The sequence below is a fragment of the Gymnoscopelus microlampas genome (assembly GCF_963454915.1).
Source record: "Gymnoscopelus microlampas genome assembly, chromosome: 1".
NCBI classification, from domain to species: domain Eukaryota; kingdom Metazoa; phylum Chordata; class Actinopteri; order Myctophiformes; family Myctophidae; genus Gymnoscopelus; species Gymnoscopelus microlampas.
Genome location: NC_139962.1, coordinates 40278892 through 40303104, shown reverse-complemented (window position 1 = coordinate 40303104; position 24213 = coordinate 40278892). Strand labels below are relative to the sequence as shown.

Below are 24213 nucleotides of genomic sequence, written 5' to 3'. Positions count from 1 at the left end.
GCGGTTTAAGGGCGGTTGGCAACCATCTCATTGGTGCATTACCGCCATCCTATGTTCCAGCATGTGGATCAGACCAGTGGTTCCCAAACTATTTTGCTCGTGACCCAAAAGAGTCTCCTGGGTTCCAAGTCCCAAACTCGTGAAAATAGCAGATCTACAAACTCACAACGGTTGCAATGCGACGACGCGTTGTGAGCTTGTAGATCCTTCAGGGTAATTTATTTTGTTGTATTTTTTTTTTTTTGAAAAGGCATGGGAGGGCCATAATAGTAACCTCCTGTATCTCTATTTCCCTTATCACTGCTTCTAAATTTCGGCATTTTTTTACGTTTTTTGTTTTTTTTTCTCAGGCCGTTTGGTGCTGAATGTAATACAAGTGCACAAATCATTCTAGACACACTGGTGTCTTCTTATAGTATTGGTGATGGTGTATTACTGTAATTGATTCTATGTGTGAAGTTTCAGTGTCTAGAAAAGTAATCATTGCAATGAATTCTGAAGAAAGACATCTAAGATTAATGTTCTACAAGGCATTTTATATTAGAAACAGGTATAATAAACCTAGATGCATTGCCCATCTATGAACTGAAGAAAAAAAAACTATTATTTGACATAATTCTTTTTAGGTAAAGTTTTCAACTTTACCTCAGTTTCAATCAGTCTAATGGACATGCTTCATGGTTTTTCATTTCATTACATTGGAAATTATTCTTTAATACACTTACTGAGAAAGATCAATGAACACACATTCTTCATTACCTCAATACTTTTCATAGTTGCTACATGAAAATGTCTCACACAATAACCTTTCCATTATATGACAGTAGTAGTAGCAGAAAATTCAGATTGTCTACTAAAACACAGAGGTGAAGACAAAACAAAGATCACTGAGGAAAAGCAGTATTTGTATCAGATATTCAAAACACCCGTTTGTGTCTACTGTAATTGATGATCCTCGGTCTTGCTGTATTATCAGTTCATTAAACAGAACACACAATGTTATAAGGTTTTCTTTGTCAAAGTCAATCCTGACATTTGCACAATACAGAAACTATACAGTAGTAATGACTTAGTTTGGACCTATAGGTTAGTAAGAAATGTCCCACTCATTTTCCAACTGCTGCATTCCAGAGATGTTTACAATCATACTGATCTTTAAGTTTTTGATTGCAAATGCTGGTTACTTTACCTGTACTTTACAGTCAGGGTTTGTTAAATTGGTGGCACTTTTGTTACCGTAAATGAAAGATTATCTACAGCTCATATACATAATCAAAATGATCTCCTCCCTGGATGAATTGTCCCTTGTAAATGGTCAGCAAGATGTGGATTTTGGATAACTGATCAGAACCAAAATATGTTATTTTTGTTTTGCTGACAAAACAGAAATAAGATATAGTCTTTGCACACACTTTGCCTAAAATGTTTTTGATATCTTGGTAAATCAAATATGGTCAGAATCATACTGTGGCCACAATGCACCAGGTGTATGGTAATAAGCTTGTCATTATAACCTTCGGATGATTAAAAGAAAAAGCATACCTGACCATCCTTCATCTAATTCTCATACAACACCGTTTATGGCTTTAATAATGATGAAACATAGCTTCAAGATGCCATATTGCTTGGTATCCAGGATGGAAACAACATCACTTTATGTTAATCCGCTCCATACACGTGTGTGGTATGTAATTTCTGTGAAGAATATTTAAAATCCACCCCTAAGCAGCAAAATGTTTAGAAAATACAAAAAGGTCTTTGTTAACGTTTGTTATTAATAATGATGGCATCAGTGACTCACCATACATAAAGGAATGGTTCCTCTGACAGCATAAAAGACAGTCTATACAAACATGTCAACACATTCTGCAGCCTGACAGGTGAGGCAGGTGCCTGACAGGTGAGAGACTCAATTCTACAATCAAGTGGAAAAATAAGTCTTAAATGGAATAAATGCTCCTTACTGCTATCAGGCCTGGCCTCTGAATTTCAAATTTTGAAAATGGGTCCATAATGATCTGTTTTTCAAATAAAACGTCAATAGCTTAATCAGTAGAAATTCTATGATCAAGGGGTGTATTTTCCCCCAATAAGAACATCCAAGCATCAGTTTTTGGCCACATCCGCCTGCCGTGGCCAACTTTCCTCTTCAATCCCAGAGTCGTACTCTTCTTCCATAGACTCTTTCACTGGTGCTCTGGAGAATCAAAAAAGTTTTAAGTCTACACATACAACCAATTAATAGGAAAACAAGCACATAATCCAATAAGCTGCGACCAGATCTCAGTTTGCGCTTGTAAATATTGGTCTGACGGACCAACTGACCGACAGAGTGTCTTCTAATAGCTGTGTGGTCACACACAGCCAAATAAGACACTTTTGGGGGAAAAAACTAAACAAAAACACTAAATAAATAGAGCATGATTTTCAGGTAAATTTATTAAAAAAACGATTTCACATGTTCTTTTATGAAGGTGTGAAGCAATAACCTGACTTATATTTATGTCACTGTCAAATGAAGAAAAGTATACTTACTTCACGTATCTGGGCAAAGATTTCCCTTCGATAGCGTCTTTGTTCAGTTCTACAGCCATGATGTCGGAGTGTGGCACATCAAACATTGGATCGAGCAGCAGTTTCTCCTGTTTAATACAATCCATTTAATTACACATGGCCTGTGTCTACAGTTAGCATTCATAACCATTCAGAGGGAGAAATAAACGTCTTCCTCACCATAATAGATCTAAGACCACGAGCACCGGTCTTTCTTTCCAAAGCCATCTTTGCAATGGACCTCAAGGCTTCAGCAGTGACAATCAATTCACACTAAAATCAAATACAGGGATACCATATTTAGTGAATGAAGGCATGAGTGTTACTCATGAAGGTATAATTCTCTTAAGTGTGCATGCATACCTTGTCCATACTGAAGAGGGCCTGGTACTGGGGCACCAGAGCATTGCGAGGCTCAGTCAAGATGCGCACCATGGAGTCCTCATCCAGGCTATGAAGGGGCACCACCACAGGCAGACGGCCCACAAACTCTGGGATCATTCCGAACTCTATCAGGTCCCTGGCCTCCACGACCTTCAGTAGACGGTCTTTCTCCTCAATCTCCTGCACTGCATCCAGCTCTCCGGGGCTGTTAGCGAGGTCTGCAGCAGCCCGGCGGCCCTGGCCCATGTCAGGTGGAGCACCGAACCCCAAGTACTGAAAAAACAAAGGTGACAATGTCATACATGCCCATAAACCTGTTATGATACCTCACAAGAAATAAAACAAATATACTGTATATATTCACCTTTTCATTTTTTCTCCTGCTGATTATCCTATCCAGTCCGTTAAAGGCCCCAGAAGCTACAAACAGGATGTTCGTAGTGTCTACTTGCACCATCTCTCCCCGCAGCTTCCTGGAGTTCTTCTCAGGAACACTGACAACAGTGCCTTCCAGGAGTTTCAGTAGTCCCTATATTGAAGCATGATGGGCATAGATCTTACAAGAAGCCTGTTTCAATAGCTTCACATGCTCTCCATCCAGTGAGAAATGTAATATCTTTTTCTACTCTGTCTGTATCTCAGAGGAGGGCTGTGGACAGTTCAGAAACCCGCCTACCAGTGACATCATCGATGGTCAAGGTGTAATTGTCCTGGTGTGTGGTGATCACTTTGTCAAACTATAGCTTGAGAATTTGTCACATTCCCTAACCTTTTCTTGTCTGGATGAGAACTCTCAACATTTCCCATACTGGGGGGCCAGTTTGAATATGTCACAGCAAAAGAGGAAATGTATTCTAGTGATTATACAGACCTGCTGTACTCCCTCTCCACCTACATCCCTCAACTGGTGAATTCCAGGGACACTGCCAATTTTGTCGACTTCATCCAGAAACACAATACCTGCCAGGAATGAGGATGAACTTCATGAAGTACTTGAAGGTTTTGGGCACACACACACACACAAACACACGCGTGCGCGCGCACACACGCACACACACACACACACACACACACACACACACACACACACACACACACACACACACACACACACACACACACACACACACACACACACACACACACACACACACACACACACACACACACACACACACACACACACACACACACACACACACACACACACACACACACACACACACACACACACACACACACACAGTTTGAGTGACAACAGTCCCCTATTGTCACTCTGTTTCTATTGGGTTGACACCCTGGATCTGAAACCAAAAACAAGTCATGTTTGCCTTCAGAATACTGTACTGTACCTTGTTGTGCTTTCTCAACAGAGTAGTTGGCATCTTGGAGGAGTTTCGCAATGACAGATTCAATGTCCTCTCCCACATACCCCGCCTGAGTTAGCGTTGTACAGTCACAGATGGCAAAGGGCACATCTAGGCATTTGGCAAGCGTCTGAGCTATGAGAGTTTTGCCTGCAAAATGGATATCATTATAAAGATTAGAGCAGGCCTCCACAGGTGACATCAGTGGAGGACATTACTAACTACATGCCTACAAGTTTAATTAGGCAATGTGGAGTATAGGCACTGAACCGACCCTTCATAAGGTTACATGGGAGAGCAGGAGCCTCGGGATACTGAATTTAGCAGATTACAGTCGTTATTGCCATGCTCAGTTTAGGTGTCCGTACCTTTAACCATGAACCCTACCGTCCCTATTCTGAGTCAAACATTCGGCGAAAATAGAAGATCTACAAGCTCGCACATTGCAGTTACACCCCAATTTGGGAAGAACGTCAGTTGTGTCCGTTTTCTAACCCCCTGCCCCCAGATAAACGCTCTATTGTGTACTGTACGAGTGTTGTTTGTGACCTCAAGTGTGCTGCTTAACCAGCTCTCACAACAGGCTTACTGTAAGAGTCACGGGTGATTTGATGATGTCAGACTAGCTGGATTAGATAGGTTCCGGTCTAGGTAGTTGACAACATCAGCTCTTGTATAATTTGAGAAATGAAAGTAAACTTGTCAAACTGATAACTCAGTAGTGATTATTGAGTCTGAACACACTCTTGCAATCTGCTGACATGGCATTTACATAACACTTGATACAAATTAGTGATGTCATAAATATGCACAGTTTTGGCAGATAACAAAATAATTGTAGACTAACAGTTCAACTTGTCATTTAATTAGACCATGATACAGTGTCACAGCTCTATATGACAGCTAATATAGGTCCTCTGTATTCACCTTAACCCATGATATTGTTATAACTTCCTCACCTGACCCAGTGGGCCCCAGCAGTACAATGTTGCTCTTCTCTAGTTTAATGTTGGTGGGGTGGGAGTCTAGGATCTCTCCCCCTCTCTTCTCCTGGGGGGGCTGCTGGTTTGCCTGCTGTGATGAGGCACCAAGAGCGTTGCCATGGGGATTGAGCCCCGCAATCTGCAGTAGCTCTGTGGAAAAACAAAGAGTTGGATTGGTGATCGTCTATTCCACAAACGTCAACATCAGGCAGGTGTTTCAAGGCATAGTATTGAAATGCACGTCAACGTTTTTTTTTTTTGGGGGGGGGGGGGGGGGGGGGGCAGGCGCGTACCGTCATTGGGGCCAACGAGGCCATGGCCCGGTCTGTAAACCCAGCTTGTCCCTGTGTAGGGGCAAGATCCGCCAGGGGAAAAAAACTAAAAATCAACATTAGCAGTCCCTCACCCTATTCTGTTGTAGCCGACCACAGAAAGTCGCCTTTGTTTTCAAATGGGGCTCATTTGCATACGGCCGAATTGTTAATGAGTGGCCATTAAAAAAACAGTTTAGCCGTCATACCAGTTTCCTGCAAGGTACACAGTATAAAGAGGGCCCCGAAATAGCTTCACATTTCATTATTGTTGTGAGTAGCAAAAAGGAAACCTCGGCCGTCCTTCTCTCCATTGCACAGAGACGGCCACCTCTCTCCATTCAGAAATGGAATAGAAGAAGAACCGTCGTCCTGAAACACCCTCGCCCCAGGTCTAAGCCGGCGGCCTTGGTCCGCGAAAAAAAAATGGGGCAATGTGTTTTGGGACAAGCGTTCCGTTTTCCACCCGGAATGGCTCCGTAATTCTCAATAGACTTATCAGCCGTTGTTGCACGAAACCCCCCCCCCCGGTTCTGGCCCGGTCAACGTTAAAATCCACCAAACGCCACTGGGGGGGGGGGGGGGGGTTTGACAGTGTATAGTAGAGCGAGACAGGAAACAGGGAGACAGAGAGACGGGGAATGACATGCAGCAAAGGTAGTCAGGATCAGGATTCGAACCCGCCACACGCTGTCAGGCTGCTTTAGAGCCTATATATGTGGTATGCGCCTGGACCACTAGGCTACTCTTAATTAATTTCGATGTATTTGGTGTTTTAAATATATGCCTAGCATCTGCTTAAATAAAATAGTAAAGCAATATTTCTGCCATTATCATACATGTCAATACATGTGAATGGCTCTGTGATTCTGCAGGTTTGAAGGTAAGGAGGCAGGTTCTCAAGGCAAGGTCTCATGGTAACCAAAACATTGCACAGAGTAACTGGAGAACAACATCAAGACTACGCAGGCGGGGTATCTGTGCAATACATTCAACGTGTCACATTTATTATAATTATTACTAAAATGAAATATTTCAAGGTAGTATGCATGTGTTAATTGCATATAGTAATATTGTATTACAAAAATACGCCATTTTAGACCGTCTCACTCCCAGAGAGTATTTTTACTCAATAACTACTGCACCCATCTCCAAGGGAGAATATTAACCTCACGCTATATAGGTTGACCTACTTTTTTGAACCCTATACATAACAAATACCACTTTGTCACCAAGTGGTTTCTATAAATAAACGTTTCTTCCAGTCTCAGTGTTTAGTTAGATACTGAGTCAATATAACAGGTTACAAGGAAACTGAAATGCCATGGGCTAAATACTGTAGATGTATTGCCGATACATAGTATTTTTCATATTTTTACACAAAGGCTTCACACTTTGTGTACATTAGCGTTAACTAGAGTTAACTATGTTCAAACTAGCGCCAGTGTACGTCCTCAACTACTGAAGCTCATTGTGGTACAGGACTACATGTACAGCATTTTAATCGGGCCGGTGGGCTTATCTCTTTTCAAGGGGGTGCTTTATCCTCTAAAACATGTTGTACAAATGCCAAATCCTCATACTGACAATCAGGATATTTAACAGTGATGATGGTCTAGCATTCAAATAACTAGAAGTTTGGCTAGCAATACCTTTATAAATAGTGCATACCACCATTTGTTAGATTTTCTGTATGTTTCAAACTTTGTTTATAATTACCTCGGGGTGTCAAGGAGGCCTGTTTCTCTGTTTCCGCCTGTTGCTTGGCACTAGCAGCAGGAAGGTTGTTGTAGATGCGCTTGTAGTGATTGTAAACGGCCACCGCCATTACCTTTTTTGCATAAGACTGCCCGATAATGTATTTATCAAGGTAGGCGTAGATCTGAAAGACAATGTTGGCACACGTTTCAGTTACATCCACTTTCATTGGCGGCAAAAGCACATGGTGATATTCTACTTAGTAAAAGAAGTGTAATCTTAAAGTGATGTTTATCTTTGGTAGAACCTTGGACTATATAGCTATCTGGGCATGATATTAGTTGCCCCTGTGCTCTCTCATCGCACATAAACAAACACGGACAAAGCAGTCTTGAGTGTTGGTTCAATGACAACAATGTGCAATTACCAGGAGGTGAAATAGGCGGGCGGAAAAAAATAACAGGATTTGTTTATTTGAAATATAATCTACCTTGTGTTGGTTTATGTGCTAAAAGTGTTTGGACACATGTTTTCAACATGCAATGAGTGAATGGAGAGAGAAAACAAGAATCTAATAACGCCATTGCCTGCCAGTTCAATCTTGAACTATCAATAGAAAATGAAAAGTGCACTGCAGTTTGTGAATGAAGCTGCACAAATTACAAAGCGGTTCAGTAGTGAAGCCCCACTACACACTACACAGGCAAGCTTCTTGTGTGCATGTCCTAGTGTGGCTACAGTCTATGCTTAATTTGGCCAAATGGAAATAGCGGCGTTTATGAATGCTTAACCAATAAGAACAAAAGTTCTTTAAAAGAACATGTTGGTGAAACTGTAATTCACTGGAAGAAAATGCACAGATTTTACACTCTTCTTAAGCTTCACTTTTTCACTTCACTCCGTACTTCAGGCTACCAAGGCCAGAAGAGGTTCTGTTTCATGACGTCATGCAAGTAGCAGCATGAGCTGTGATTGGTCTACTTTTGAAGGAACATATATACATACAGACATAGACAAAACCTGTTCTAGGCTTTGTCTATGGCCACAGTAGCAACACATGAAGATGATCAACAATTTTTGGACTTATATTATGGCCAAGTAGCTATACAACCCAAGGTTCTACCAAAGTTCAATATCACTTAATTACCAAATTACCATGAGGTTGTACATGATTTTTTTTCTTTTTAAATCTGTAACATTTTGTATGAGGGGTTTCTGTACCTTTTTGGGAGGAGGAGGTGGTTTTTGCTGAAAGGCAAATTTGACAGCTTCATTTGCTGACTCTTGCTCTTTGTTGAGACTCTTCTTGGAGTCGGTCTCTGACAGCACCACGAAGAAGTGGTGACATTTCTCGCATTTTACAAAACGAGTAGAGGCTAGAGAGAGGGAGAAAATGAATAAATAAATAAAATAAAAAGTTGGTCACAAAAAAAAGAAAGAGGGAGAAATCTAAGGTCAGGTGTGACTCATTCTGTAGAAAAGCTAGGTTTGGGTGTCCCTGCACGCCTGTGACTTATTTATTGACTTAAACATTAAACCACCTGAGCTTTCTTCATGATCTACAGCAATTTGAAAGAAAATAAACATAAACAAAATAATTGTATTTTTTGTTTTGTTACCCCCCCACAAGTATTAACATAATTTGTTATTGGAAAACTAATCAGTTAACGTACTGTACTGTTCTTTTATGCTGACTTGCTGATCTATATTTTGAGCATGTGACTACTAGAATAAATACCAGGGTAATTACATAAGCCAGTTACATTACAATATGCATATGGGAAGTAAACCGCTGACCATGCAAAACTGATATGTTACCATAGGGTAAGGCCAGTGTATACTAGTAACGTACTACCAGAGTATAGTAAGTACTGTATACTTGTACTGTATTACCAATCACAAAGCAAAGCAGGTCAGAAAGAGGCAGGCGTAGAGAATGCCCTTACAAAATGTTTCTATGTTTTAAGAGTAAACAGGCAGGCAGCTATTACATTACACTATTACATTATGCTATGTTTAATTGATAGATGTCCCTTGATACGGCCTCACTCATCCCTTTACCACTAAATGAATGCAAGGCACTCACACACAAAGGTTTCCACACGTATGCAGGCATCTCCGCATTTAGGACAGCGAAGCTGGCTGCCACCAGATCCACCTCGTTTTCCTGTCTCACCACCTGCTTTCTGCAATTTGCAAGGAAAGTAAACACGATGCTAGTGTTAATACCTCATCTCAGCTCTCAAATATACAACAGATGATGGAAAATGTGTATAAAATATTATGGTATGGTATAAGAAAGTAAATATGACTTTAAGGAAAGATTGTTATAACAATAATGAATATTAGGTCAGATTGGATGTGAGCAATAGGAACAATGTATTGTATGTGTAGTGTACTACTGTATACTGTATGTGATGAGACAAGTCATGTATCATACATACAAACACAGAGCAGATCTATAAATGTATTTTAGTTCAGTTACATATTGTACATAATATATTTGAAAGAAACAAAAATACCTTGCCACCTTCCCCGCCATCTTTGATTTCTCTTGATGAAAAATATACAGATGTTTCTGAGAATGATCTCACAGGCACTTTTCTGGTCAGCGGTACTTCAGGTTTCCCTGGTCTACTTAAAATGGTCAAATGAAATCGCGAAGAAGAGATACCTGGCAAGAGAATAAAAAATATATACAATCAAACTTTTCATTAACATCAGAGAATGATAAACACCAAGATCAACTGGAGGAGGATTGTGCACCGTAAAAGGCTACAATGTTTGCTTGTTTCCTTTTAGTTCATTTACAGTTACAATTTAAGCATTTTACTTGACGATGAATTGTCATATTAGAAATAAATGCGATTAACAATTTAATTGTGTTTTGGCATTAGACATATACTGTATATAAAATAAAATACATTTCTAACCTAAACAAAAATTCCAAAGTGCAGATATGACAAATAATTTAAAATGACACATTACATTACTTGGGGTGGAAAATAGTGGAAATAGATTGTAAAGCTCACAACGCATTGCATCACGGCGTGTTGTGATCTTGTAGATTCCACTATTTTTTCAAATAGAACATTTTTCAACATGATAATGATTATTAGAAACGATTACACAAAATAACAGCGATTCACTCAAATAATTGCAATTAGGCGATTATGTAATAATTGTGATAGGTCTAGTTACCACCTATGTAGACCCATGTCGCCTATAGGGCAGGAGCCTGTTCTCCTGTTTCTGTGACGTGAACCCCTGGACATGACGCTAGTATGTACTACCACAGTAGCACTAATGTGGTTGTTGTTATAATGTATATCCACTCTAATACCAGCATATTAACTGCATTGTGGTTGTTGTTTTAATGTATATTCACTCTAACACCAGCCAATTCCACCTCCTGTGGGAACTGTCTGAACTGTATGCCCGCCCCGTTTACATATCTATAGAACAGAGTGTAACCTGAGTAGCCAGTCCTATTTATTATTACCTAATGTCATGTCAACCTATACTGTACTCATAATGTCTGACTAGACGCCATTCAATGTACTTTGGTTTTTGCTTATCCAGTACCTATAGCCTACTGTTTGCATGCTTGCTCTACTCATATCTGTTTTATTCTTTGTACACTTCACCTTAGCCTCAAGATGTATGGTTATTAATTTATACTATATGCTTCTCCATACTAACTCATGAAGCTGGTTGAGAGAATGGCAAGAATGTGCAAAGCTGTCATCAAGGTGGTGGCTTCTTTAAAAGAAGCTGAAATATATTTTGACTTAACACTTGTAACAACATTCTCCATTTGCATTATTTCAGTTCTGATGTCCTCATCACTATACTAATATATGCCCCTGCCTGCCACGCCATGCCATGTAGGCCAACTTATGTCACTAATGTTACATGAGTGATTACATGTCCTGCAGGACTGTCACAAAATCAAACCTCTACTCTATATATACTGTAAATGCCGAATGCATTATTTAATCAATAAAGCAGGGCAGTTCTTGTAAAATAAAACAATGCACATTTTAATGTACTACAAAAACTAAACTATATATTTATATATTTTATATCAAAATGTTTTATTTTATTTATTTATCACGAGGCTTTGAGTTGAGTATAACCACCAGGAAGTCATCAATGAAGTTCCATATGAGGATGAACTACTTTGGTGTTTACTAGTATACGCAGGGTTAAATAACGTTAAACAACACTTGTGTAACTCAGGGTCTTGGAGTTCAGAAGTCAATACAACCACATGGGAATAATAATGAATGATGCTTATTACACTATTATTATTAATTATTATAATCATTCTTATTGTTGTCGTTGTCATTATTACAACTATTATGCTAGAATTGACTGTAAACACAAGTGGGTGTGTTGTTGAATCGTGGCTTAGCGATTAGCAGGTACATCATGTCATGATCAGCATGGATAATGTAAGTCCGCTTACCTTTTTTGGGGGTTGAGAACAGTCTGGTCGCTGTTCTACATGTTGTTCTACATGTGCAGGACATTATTCCTGTGAAATAAAAACAGCTATTATGGCAGAATATTTGCCTGACTTAGCTATCGTTACAGAACAAAATGTTCTGCTTGCAGAGGGTTCCTCTCTTTAGCGTTATAGTCCCGTCGGGAGAGAGAGGGGCAGGTATTGGGTAGACAAGGGATGGCATAAGCATAAACAACTAGTAAAAGTGTACTATTATATTATAATTATCGTTAGCTAGCTAGCAAGGTGGCTGCTGTGGTCAAGACACTACTAGCATGGTAGCTAGCTGGATCCACCACTCAGCTGCAGCAGCTGACGTTAGATAAGTGCAAGCCCACTCCTCCCACCCCTCGCCCTTCCCTCGCAGAGCGCACCACACTAGCCATGAAGACGGTCATCTGTCATGACCGTCATGGATGAACTTCAAAATAGTGATTGCACTTTCTTGCTTTTTGGCCCGTACATCTACATAAACGATCAAATGTCAAATATAAAGTGCTTACCCCATGGCCACAGATGTTAAAATTATGTACGGGCCCTCAGAAGTACCTGTATGTTCCGTATTGTTCAATAAAAAGCATTTTAATCCAATTGGTGGCTGTTTTCTCATAGAGTTTTAATGTATCAGAGTGCAATACACCTCCCAACCGATAGGTTTGCGTTCTTGAAAGTACAAGGAGAAAACGTGGAGTAAATGACCACCGATCGGATTAAAATACTTTTTATTGAACAATACGGAAACTATGGGTACTTTTGAGGACCCGTACATACTTTTAACATCCGTGGCCATGGGGTAAGCACTTTATGAAATCTTTATTTGAAATCTCAACGTTTTATGTAGATGTACGGACCAAAAAGGGAGAAAGTGCAAACACTATGTTGAAGATCATCCATGACGGTCATATAATATATGACAGTCATATAACATATGACAGTCACGTATGAGGGCTAGCAACACACAAGTTTGTCCTCCACGGAGAACTGTAGGGAGACTTTAAAAGGCCTGATAGTTATAGTGTCCCGCACCGAAAATAACAGACGTACAAGCTCACTACGCGACGAGCTACAATTGATTGATTGATTGATGTACTTCTTTATTTAGTAAGACATGAGAACATCAGTACATGGAAGTACAAATTCACAATACAAGGTCTACTAAACTGGAAGACTCATTAAGCACTGAGCTTGTTTAAGATGAGATCCCCATGCACGCAAATCATGATGATATATAAGAGACAGACAGACACTAGGCCTACTATACAGAATGTCATACAATCAGCTTATAGAGGTTACTGGTATGAAGAGTGAAAAATATACAAGAGAAGAAAAAGAAAAAAAAGGGGGGGGGGGGTAGGTTAGGACTTGGGGTAGGTTAAGACTTGGACAGGGGCCATTTTCGAATTGCAGCCTTGTGAGCTTGTAGATCTGCTATTTTCGGCGCGCGACTGTAACGACGAGAATAGCTGTTTAGTACACATAAACAACACTTTTTGTGGTCTCTAGTGAACATAGGAATAACATTCTACGTTGTGAGAACTAATCCTGACCCTACTTGCTAACACAGATAGTAATACGCAGGACCCCAATGGAAATAAGCTATAGGCGTTCTTGGGTTATGCAGCTCAATCTAATTTCCCTGCAATACTGGCAAGAAATTTGCCCAGATTAGAAACATGTTTGATAGTGTTTTCTAACAACTTTAATAATCGTTTTACACATATTTACTTACAAGTGACATATAGGAAAATGTACCCTGACAGAACATTTATAATCTGCAGGTTTAACACCTGAGAATCGACATGCTTTATGATCTAGGACAGTGGTTTCCAAACTTTTTAGCTCGAGACTATAGACAGGTTTCCTGTTAGTAAACATTGAGAGGAATATGACCGCGCAGCTGCGGGGGGAAGCCTATGGGTGCGTTTGGAAATTACGCACCGGAGCACACTCGCCTATTAGTTTGTATTGGCCAGTGCGCTCACTGCCGCTCAGGGCTGTATTTTCGAACGCGCCTTCCACCCCCAGGCATGCGCAGATTGCGCATTCTGCTCTGTGATGACGTCGCTCGGAAACCCGTCTATAGTAGTGGGCATAGCCTATCTGTCTGTCTCTTATATGTCATCATGATTTGTGTGCATGGGGATCTCATGTTAAACAAGCTCAGTGCTTAATGAGTCTTCCAGTTTAGTAGACCTTGTATTTGAATTGAATTTGTACTTCCATGTACTGTTGTTCTCATGTCTTGCTAAATAAAGTACATAAATCAATCAATCAAGACCCAAAAAGTCCCCCTGGGACCCAAACAAGTGATCTCATGTTAAACAAGCTCAGTGCTTAATGAGTTTTCCAGTTTAGTAGACCTTGTATTTGAATTGAATTTGTACTTCCATGTACTGTTGTTCTCATGTCTTGCTAAGTAAAGTACATAAATCAATCAATCAAGACCCAAAAAGTCCCCCTGGGACCCAAACAAGTGAAAGCAGATCTACAAGTTCACAACATGTGGCATCATGTGTTGTCAGCTTGTAGATCTGCTATTTTCACTACTTCTTGAAATAGTTATTCCCCTCTAATCAATGGATTTTTAAAAATGGAATTATTTTGAAAAAACATAATTTTAATGTTTTTAACTTGTGAAAACATTGTGCACTTTTGGGGATGTTTTTTTTTTAATAATAATATAAAAAACAAAATGTAGGTAACAAAAATAATTAAGGGTTATTAAAAATTGGTCTGTGACCTACATATGGGAGTGGGACCCTCCCCGGTCCGGCGGTCCCGATAGTCCCAACCATAGAGGTATGGGTCCCAACCATAGAGGTATGGTTCCCTCCCAACCCACTGTATCTAGGACTAGGTCATAAAGCATGTCGATTCTCTCTGTAACCCAGAGAGGGCAGTATTGTGCCAGATATATGTTTACTCAGTCAGCACACTAAAAACACTGGCAGGAAGAAGAGGAGGAATGTTTGCTAAAGGGTAATATTTTGCCCTGTAAGGATTACTGTAAGGATTCGCCGCCAGTGTTGCCATGTCGGCTTATTATAAGCGACTTAGTGCTTCTTTTTTTTCTTTAAAAATTGGTGGTTGCGATTTTTTTGGGCTTGTTTCTAAAGTGTAGTTACTTATTTGGGACTTGTTTCCTAAATGTTGTGAACCAGTGGGGAACCAGTGCCCCCCCCCCCCCATCTGAAAATATTTTGTGCCAGGGACCCCATACAAGATTTGTGTCGTTAAAATGTTTCAAAAGTACTTCGAGATTCTTCAATATTTCTTGTAGATCGGCTATTTTCCAAAGGGCTCATATAGCCTAGCCCTAGTGCCTAGTCCCTTCTTATGGCCTTGTTTTCCTTGAACTGGTTGCATGTTTCTCTCGCAAGATCTGGCAACACTGGCTGTCTGTCGTTAGCGCAACCAAGGTATTACAAAGTACCTTGGGCGTATTTTTTGCGGAAGTCTATTGAAAACTCAAGTCATATGATCAGCAGAATCAGTAGAAATGATACACATTAATGGATAGAAGTGATCGTTGGATACTCTGAATGACAACCAGAAGGAATAAACGGTAAATATATGCTTCGCAATTCAGCTACAATTTGCACTTTATACCATTTCGTCGTGTACTTTCAAACGTCTCAACTAAAATGGTGTACAGGTCGATTTTGTATTATAGTCACGTGTGGGTTTGGCCCCAAAATACACAATCCAACACAGTTAGCCTCAGTGTGTTTAGCCAGGCAGCGTTAGCACCATTTAGACGATCATAAAACATCGGAAACAATAACAAACAACATACAGCTATTTCATACGGGGATCAGTGTGTTTATGGCAGTGGTTCTCAAACTTTTTCATGTCAAGGACCCCCAAATTGACACTTATTAGCCCGCGGACCCCCATTTGAAAAGATAAGCCAGGGACCCCCCATAAGAGAAGATGTTTTACGGCTCTCTAGCAGTGATTCTCAACCATTTTAATTTCAATTTAATAGCATGTCTCTGGGACCCCAATTCATATTGTAAAATCAATGTTAATCAATGTTAATTTAACTCCGAGTGTACAAATGGAACCAAATGGACCCGTATGTGTCTGTAACTCTCAGAGTTACAGACCCATAAGGGTCCATGAGTTACAGACCCATAAGGGTCCATTTGGTCCCTGTCCATCATTTAGCTGGGGTCGAGTCTTGACTTTTACTTTCGTATTTATGATATGCAAATGTAAAATACATGAAGTGGTGGAAAAAGTACTCTCATTTTGACTTAAGTAAAAGTATCAATACTGCAATGTAGAAATACTCTGTTACAAGTATAAGTCCGGAATTATACGAATTACTAATTAAAAAAGTATTGTTATCAAAACATATTTAAAGTACCAAAAGTAGAAATTATTCATTATGCAGAATGTTCCTCTTCACACATTTTCAAATGTATAAAAACATTTTGAAAATAGCAGATCTACAATTAAGCTCACAATGACGCATTGTGAGATCAGCTATTTTCAAATGGCCGAAGTGGTTAATGTATGTTTTGTAATAATAATCATAATCTGCAGTCATTTATAACTAAAGTTTTCAAATAATTGTGGTGGAGTAAAAATTACAATATTTGCCTCTGAGATGCAGTGGAGTAAAAGTACTGTCAATTGGAAATACTCCAGTAAGGTAAAAAAAACTAAAAACTAAATTGTACTTAAGTTGTACTTAGTTTCTTTACACCACTGATTGTAGTCTTGATCCAAGGCTAGAGCATCATCAGCTAATGTTACTTTAACTTTGTCGTTTTGAAAAAAATCTCACTGTTGTTGTTTCTTTTTCTTTTTTTATATGTGCTCTAGAAATGGAGGAGATAAAAGTATCTCCTGACTACAACTGGTTCAGAAGTACGGTGCCCCTGAAAAAAGCAAGTATTTAATCTTCTTATGTAACTATTGTGTGCTGGAGCCAACATGTCACCCTGGCTGGCTAAAATTACAATTACATGATGAAATCATTTTTTAGTTTGAATTTGGGATAGTTTACATTCAATACACAATTTATTGAGACTAGCTGAATTTTGTTTCAAATATAGTGTGTGACAGATTTTAATAAGGGGAGAGATTATTTGTGGCAGATTAATAAGGACATGGCCTCACAACACCATATCAAATATGAAGTGTTTGGGAGGGGGTCCGCCTTCTAATCGGAAGGTTACCGGTTCACCTCCCAGCCCAGTCTAGTGTCGAGGTGTCCCTGAGAGAAACAAGCCCAAAAGAAGCAACTACATCGGCTATTTGAAAATAGCTCACAGCGCGTCGCAGCGCGTGTAGATCTGCTATTTTCAAAAAAATCTTGAAGAAAAATGTAGAATATTCTTGTGTGGGGGTCCCTGGCATAACATATTTTAAGATGGGGGCGTCCTTGGACAAATGCATATTAATTTGAGGGTCCTTGACTTGAAAGTGTTTGAGAACCACTCGTTTAAACGACATTAGGAAGCAAGCCCAAAATAAGCTACACTTAAAAAACAAGCTAAAAGAACGCAACTACAGATATTTACAAGCAACTTTACAGAAAAACAAGCCCAAAGTCGCTTATAATAAGCAGACATGGCAACACTGTCCCTAATTGTTTCCCCCAAAGGTAACTGGAAGACTCTCCCCAAAACACACTCGCCCCCATTTATTTCGCGGACTGCTCGCCCCCAGCGGTTCTTGTATTCTTATATTTGTTATACTGAGGTTAAGGTTACGAATAAGGTTAGGTTTAGGCATACTTTTACTGAGGTTACGTTTAGTTATACCTGGTGGCAACCGCTCCGAGGTCGGCGGATTTGACCTGATGCGAGTGTGTTTTGGGGCGAGTGTTCTTGTATACCCCCCAATGCTCATCATCACCATCCAAGCAGCCATCAGAGATGTGAAGCTCAAAACTGAATTTCTCCCATCCATGGGAGTAATAAGGTAATCACATCAAAATCAAATTAATTTAAATCGTTTGGTAATTGTTGCTCCACCATTGCTGGAAAGTAAAGGGTGAGGCAATTTGTCATCTTGTTGCTGGCGTAAACGAAATACATCTATGACGGTTACCATTAAGCCACATAACATAACATTTAAAACTGCTTGGGATCTTGAAACTATTAATACTGGGAATCTGACTGGAAGAAAAAATCAAGTCCAGTCAAGCGAATTTATCTCATCCTCCTCCTGCTTCAGAAACATGCTTTATTCAACACACATGATATGCCCTTCTATTTTGTCTGTCATCATAGATAATAGTTGATGATGATGACAGCAAGGTGTGGTCCTTATACGACGCGGGGCCGAAGAGCATAAGGTGTCCCATCATCTTCCTCCCACCGGTCAGTGGAACGGCTGAGGTGTTTTTCCAGCAGGTGCTGGCTCTAACAGGCTGGGGTTACAGAGTCATCTCGGTGAGTTCATGGAAAATAACTTCTGGTACAAAATGAGAAAAGTCTTATTTACTTTGAGAGGGAGATGATGATATCTAACAAATTAATGTATACTAACTAATTCATACACGGGCATGTGCGCACCCAAACTATGTGTAGACTTAGTTTGCAACCACAGATAACAAATGCTAAAATAAACAACATAAATTTGGAAAATGTTAAAAATCTGCTTTGTCAGTCCCTGTATATGCCAATGGCCCATGTTAAATTGACCAACCCAAAGAGGAGAAAAATGCATGATGCTGGCTGTGTGCTACTGTGAATTCTTGCCAACAATTGATGAGACTATTTTTAATTAAAGCTAATGTTCTTTATTGACTACACTCATGTACATGAGCAATAGCCCAGACTTGCTGGGTCTGCTCTGCTGCTTACCATGTGTTTAAATCAAAGTCCTTTATAACTTTGCTCTGTTGATCCAGCTCTCTCTCTCGGGCACTGGCTAACGTGTGTGTGTGTGTGCTGTGTGGAGAGCACAGTATTCGAAACACTTACCAATCAATTAACCCTGGCACTACTCTCATGAGTTAATGCAGCCACATGCTCCAAATTAATCCTGATTACTATAACATGACCTCACTGAGCAGCAGTGATAAGCAGTGAGGTGGTCACCTCAGCACACGTAGCTTGTTTTACTCTCCACCCACCCCTCCAATGGCGGGTTCGGAACCAGAGGGGGGCGGGATCAACCCTAGCCGAACATCAAAGGAGTATGATGGTGTCTTATCAATAAGGAACTTTAGGTGGATAAGTGAGTTCGGTGGGTGGATGGATTCATTTGGAGCATGTAGCTGCCTTTACTCCTTAGTCTTAATTGAGTGAGTTCTTAAACAGCTTAAATTTGATAAATTGAGTGAAACTGCATATAGCAATGGTCAATGTTCATGAGGAAGTACAGACTGATTGGTCAACCAATCAATTCCCTCTACACCAAATCTCTGAAAATGGCTGATCTAGAAGCAACGCGACACGTTGTGAGCTTGTAGCTCAAATGTTCACTCCAGAATAGGGATGCTAGGGTTCATGTGGATAAAAAGTAGTCTAAATTCATATTTAATTAAATAATATATATAAATATATACAGTATACATATTGAATAAGATTACATTTTATCCTTTAAAGTCTTAAACATACAGTGCCACAATCAGTATCTAAGAAGAAATAGGCCTGTGGCACGCCAACTTCAAAACATTTTTTGTAAAATAAAATGTTGTGTATGGTAGAGTATGTTAATACAATATAACTTATACAATTGGGGTGGTTGTATTGTGTCTCCCTGCTCTTCTATTGAGACATTTAGATAGTTTCAAAGGTCATTTCTCACCTAGACACAGGATCTGACAAAGAATTGGACCTGCAGAAAGACAGTTGTTGCACAGAGAATATTACGCAACTATATCCAAATCTTTAGTACAGTGAAATAAGAAATAAATGCATGCATTTTACTGTGAACAGAAAGCATACATTTTGTGTCTGTTTTATTTTTATTTTTGTTGCAGATCTTTTTTAAGCAAACCAATACATACTTAATTCTAGACCTACATTAAAGTAGCAATATTCTAGACCTACATTAAAGTAGCCATATCCCTGCGTACTTTATGCAAAGACATTTATTTATCTTTCTACCTTGTTTATTGATCAAATGTTATCTTTCTCTGCTGTCTTAGTTGCAGTACCCTATATATTGGGACCTCTTGGAGTTCTGCGATGGCTTCCGGAAGCTTCTTGATCACTTGCAGCTGGATAAGGTAAGCCTACATGTTATTAAGAATAACAACCAATTTGTTTCTGCCTGGTCTAATATCTCCCTTTGACTCTAAAACCAGTTGTAAGAATGTATTATTTGTGGCTTATTTCTTTTCTGAAAAGGTTCATCTGTTCGGTGCCTCCTTGGGTGGATTCTTGGCCCAGAAGTTCGCAGAGTGCACACACAAGTCCCCAAGGGTTCACTCATTGATACTGTGCAACTCCTTCAGTGATACCTCCATCTTCAACCAGACCTGGACAGCAAACAGGTATTTATTTATCAGTCTATTACATTTATTTTAATACATGTCAGTGATGCCATCAATTAATACCTTAATGGTCTTCCTTCATGTTTGATTTGTGACTAAACCACAGCATTTCCTTTATCATGCACTACTTCCTTAGTTTTTGGATAATGCCTGCCTTCATGCTAAAGAAAATCGTCCTGGGGAACTTTGCTAAAGGACCTGTAGACCCTAAAATGGCAGATGCAATTGACTTCATGGTTGACAGGGTAAGTGTTATGGGATCAATTCTAACTCAAGAGTGGTGTTCCTTTTGAATAATGTGCCCATCCTTCAAGCCTATCACTATGACTTCCATTTATTGTTAGTGGTGGCTAAAATGTGTTTGTTTATATGAAAATGATCAGAGAGCTTCAACATGTGTTAGTTTCAGGGTACACAAGGACTTGTGTTCCCTGAAGAACCTTCTGGATAATTCCCTAATTTAAAACATTTGGAAAAAACATAAAAAATAAAAGATCAAATCTTAGACTATGTTATCTATTAAAGCGCATTTGGTAGAGGTTTGTGTGAATTTGTCTAGTTACCTTGTCATGATGTAACTAGTCTAATTGGTGAGATATCTTGCTCCATTGTGCTATAGATTAGAAATTGATAATTCAACACAAAAAACGTATAGCATTTTTTAAATTTATGTCAAATTCCTGTTGGATGTTATTATTTGAAGATCCTGATCTGCGGATCCAGTCTGGGTCTTCTTCCTAATATAGATAGCTAAATCAAAATTAAGTTGGCAAATTTCTTTAAAAAACTATTCCATACTGGCTTTTGTGATGTTAAACAGTATATAGGCAGAATCAGCTTTGTTTGCATTTGTTTATGTGCTAAAAGAATGTAAGTCTGAATGTAAAGAATGAACTTCTAATCAATGGCGCAACGGAGCAAGTCACCAATTAGAATACTTGCATTATGACATGGTAACTGCACAACGCAAACCTCTACCATTTGGGCTTTAAGGCTTGCAAACTGGATTTGGCCTGAATTACCCTTGCAGTCAGATCATTAATGGGATTGATAAGAGAATCGGGTGTTTGGCCTTGCTATTTGCAGCATTGTAGTTAGAGGCCTGATGATAATGGAGTCTGATTTGACTTAGATTATAAATGACCTCACTGTCCCCAAGTACAGTAAATAAAGGTACCGTGCTCACATGCAGGCTCATGAAAAGATGAACCTAACTCACTCATTCTCCTGTTCATTGAGTGACAAAGCTCTTGTCTCCTTTTATGGGTGTTTCCCCCTGTCTGCTGTAGCTGGAGAGTCTGAACCAAAGTGAGCTGGCCTCCCGGCTGACGCTCAACTGTCAGAATTCCTACGTAGAGCCACACAAGATAAAGGATGTTGCTGTGACCATTATTGACGTAAGTCTAATAATTATAGTAACCTTGATCTTTGTATTTTTCTCTCCACAATGTTGTGGTTCTGCTAATTCCCCCCAATGGACAACATTACGCGGTCCTCGTCCCTGCTAGCTGCTGGCACTATTGACCAGGGGAGGGTGTAGACAACTGCATGCCTCTTTCAATACACAGGAGTGACCAGCCAGCCACTTATTTTCTCCTGACAGACCTTTAACTGGTAGAGCGCAATGCATGCGGAAGAACACGCCATCTCTCTTAGTTCCAATCCCTGCGCCCTGACTAACCTGTAGGAGTCGCTAGTGCAGCAACAAGGACACAAAACATGGTCAATTGTGTAGTTGGAGAGCCTGGCCATGCCAGAGGCACTGTGAAGGAATTGAGTACTTTTACCCCTGTGAGATACTAACCTTTTATTAAAATTGCACTTTTCAAAAATAAAATTGACAAAGAATAACAGGGAACTGAAGGCCCAGTTGACCCTCATACACCAATTGCATTCAAACAAATGAATGCTGTGGTCTTTTTAGATCACAGCTCTCAATCTGCTTATCATTCAAGCCACTGCTGCGTTAACTTGAATTCTGGTATTATTCCTACACAGATGTTGTGCAGGTTATTATGTCTGGTTTGAGCTATGATTTTTTTTAAATCTATGTATCCGTCTGTCTGTCTAATATATCAATTGTGCGTCTTGTACTTGCATGCCGATCAGATTCAATGTGGAGCATCCTCAGAGCAGAGCCTTTTCTGACAAAGATTCTAAATGCTTTAATACAAATGTCTGACAGAAGCATTATTTGTGTTTTATGTCTCACTAAAGGTGTTTGATCAGAGTGCACTCTCACTTGAGGCCAAGGAGGAAATGTATAAGCTGTATCCAAATGCCAGACGAGCTCATCTCAAAACAGGTGGAAACTTCCCCTATCTGTGTAGGAGTGCGGAGGTCAATCTCTACATACAAGTAAGGAGGGAGATGACATGCTCTGTTTGGTAAAAAGAGGAAGGTGGTAAAAACATTATAGTGAAAAGAGGAAGCAAGCCTGTTAAAGTCATTTGAAATGTGACCTTATATGCCAGCTCTGAAATACTTTAGCAGTCTACATTTACTTGTATGTCAGCGTAGGCATTTAAGCCCTTCATATTTCATTGTACAACAAATATCCAATGTCAGGGGCGATTCTATGGTCAGACCTTTTGCGGGGGCTCATCCCCTAAGCCACTGTATGATAATGAATACATTACAACATTATTACATACAGTACGTCCTGAGCCCCTGCTGCCCCGTTAGAAAGTGAAAGTGTCTCTAAACAAAACTGCACTGATGGGAAATATTCATGGTTATTACGAACTTATCCATTCCAGACACCAGGGAGAGAAGATGAAAGGGGCTTTTTATTTTGAGTATCAATACAAAACTACAGATGGAAATATATTTAAGGAGGCCGTTTGTGTTACAAAAACCTTGTCAAACTGTTCAAAACAGAATACAAATGAAAGAAACATTTCCTAATGACCTACAACTTCAAACTTGCAGCCATACTGTCAAAGTAGTAGAACATTGGTTTGCTGACATAAAATTTAGGGTGATTGAGTACCTCTAAAAACACCACTGGCCGATCTGCAAGCTCACACACGTTGTGAGCTTGTAGATTGGATATGTTCGCAATCTTTTTTTTTTAAACTCAAGGGGGGGGGGGGGGGACTTTTAAATGTACCCAAAATAGGGATGTCAGAGTTAATGTAATTAATGATCATGTGACCAGATTCATTATTTTGTGTATTATGTATTCTCAGATACATTTACGTCAGTTCCATGGAACAAGGTATGCCGCCATCAACCCTGCCATGATAAGTGCAGAGGAACTGGAGGTGCAGAAGATGAGTGACAGCAGGGATAGTGACGAGGACCAATGAAATTGCTTCTTCTCTGTGTGTTTGGACAAGCAGAACTATGGGCTTTCCCCTCCCCTGGACCAGCAAATGGCAAGATGTTCTCAACCAATAACCACTCACCACAACACACACGTCCTCTTATATAAAGTATTAATTTCAAAAGGACTTTTGCCAGAACGCCACAGTGGCAAGTTTTTTTCTATGAAGTCGAATAGTCAATCAACAGGTTCAATTGATTATATTTTTACTTTACAGAAAAAAGCAATATTTTGATAATCACTTGTACATAGAATGTGATTGGCTGCTTTGCTTTACAATTGTATGATGCCATGAACCTTTTGCCTTATGTAATATGAATTTCATGACTTTGATAGATGTTGCACTTTTGAATAGCCTGATTCCCATATTGATCTTGTGTTTTGTTTGTTTGTTTTATGGTTACTACTGCCAACCGTTTACTCTTGGTCAGAAAGGCAGAAAAATCTTTGCACTGATTACAGAGAAACGTATTTGTTATGTTCCATGCTATTTACTGTCACATGTCAACCTTTTGATTTGTAATGGAGTAAAATATTGTATTGAATTTCATGCATGCTTGCTGTGCATTTGTGTTATTGTCTCTCACATTGTTTGGGTGGTGCGAGTGGCTTGAT

General features: G+C 39.6%; 2 protein-coding genes across 2 annotated transcripts; one reads left to right on the top strand and one right to left on the bottom strand.

The window, feature by feature from the left end:
* Positions 1-577: 577 nt before the first annotated feature.
* clpxa (caseinolytic mitochondrial matrix peptidase chaperone subunit Xa) lies at positions 578-12097 on the bottom strand. The gene is made up of 13 exons (XM_084053213.1): positions 11768-12097; positions 9819-9970; positions 9383-9482; positions 8518-8672; positions 7318-7480; positions 5264-5437; positions 4290-4454; positions 3809-3897; positions 3302-3466; positions 2917-3210; positions 2734-2826; positions 2536-2642; positions 578-2197 (listed from the first exon to the last, which is right to left on the bottom strand). Exons 1-13 carry the CDS (start codon positions 11829-11831, stop codon positions 2107-2109), a joined length of 1812 nt encoding a protein of 603 aa, XP_083909339.1. The 5' UTR covers positions 11832-12097; the 3' UTR covers positions 578-2106.
* Positions 12098-15240: 3143 nt separating this feature from the next.
* On the top strand, positions 15241-24148 carry spg21 (SPG21 abhydrolase domain containing, maspardin). The gene is made up of 9 exons (XM_084063893.1): positions 15241-15371; positions 16640-16704; positions 18055-18216; positions 19923-20003; positions 20125-20270; positions 20407-20515; positions 21560-21667; positions 22488-22628; positions 23462-24148. Exons 2-9 carry the CDS (start codon positions 16642-16644, stop codon positions 23579-23581), a joined length of 930 nt encoding a protein of 309 aa, XP_083920019.1. The 5' UTR covers positions 15241-15371; positions 16640-16641; the 3' UTR covers positions 23582-24148.
* The last annotated feature ends 65 nt before the right edge of the window (positions 24149-24213 follow it).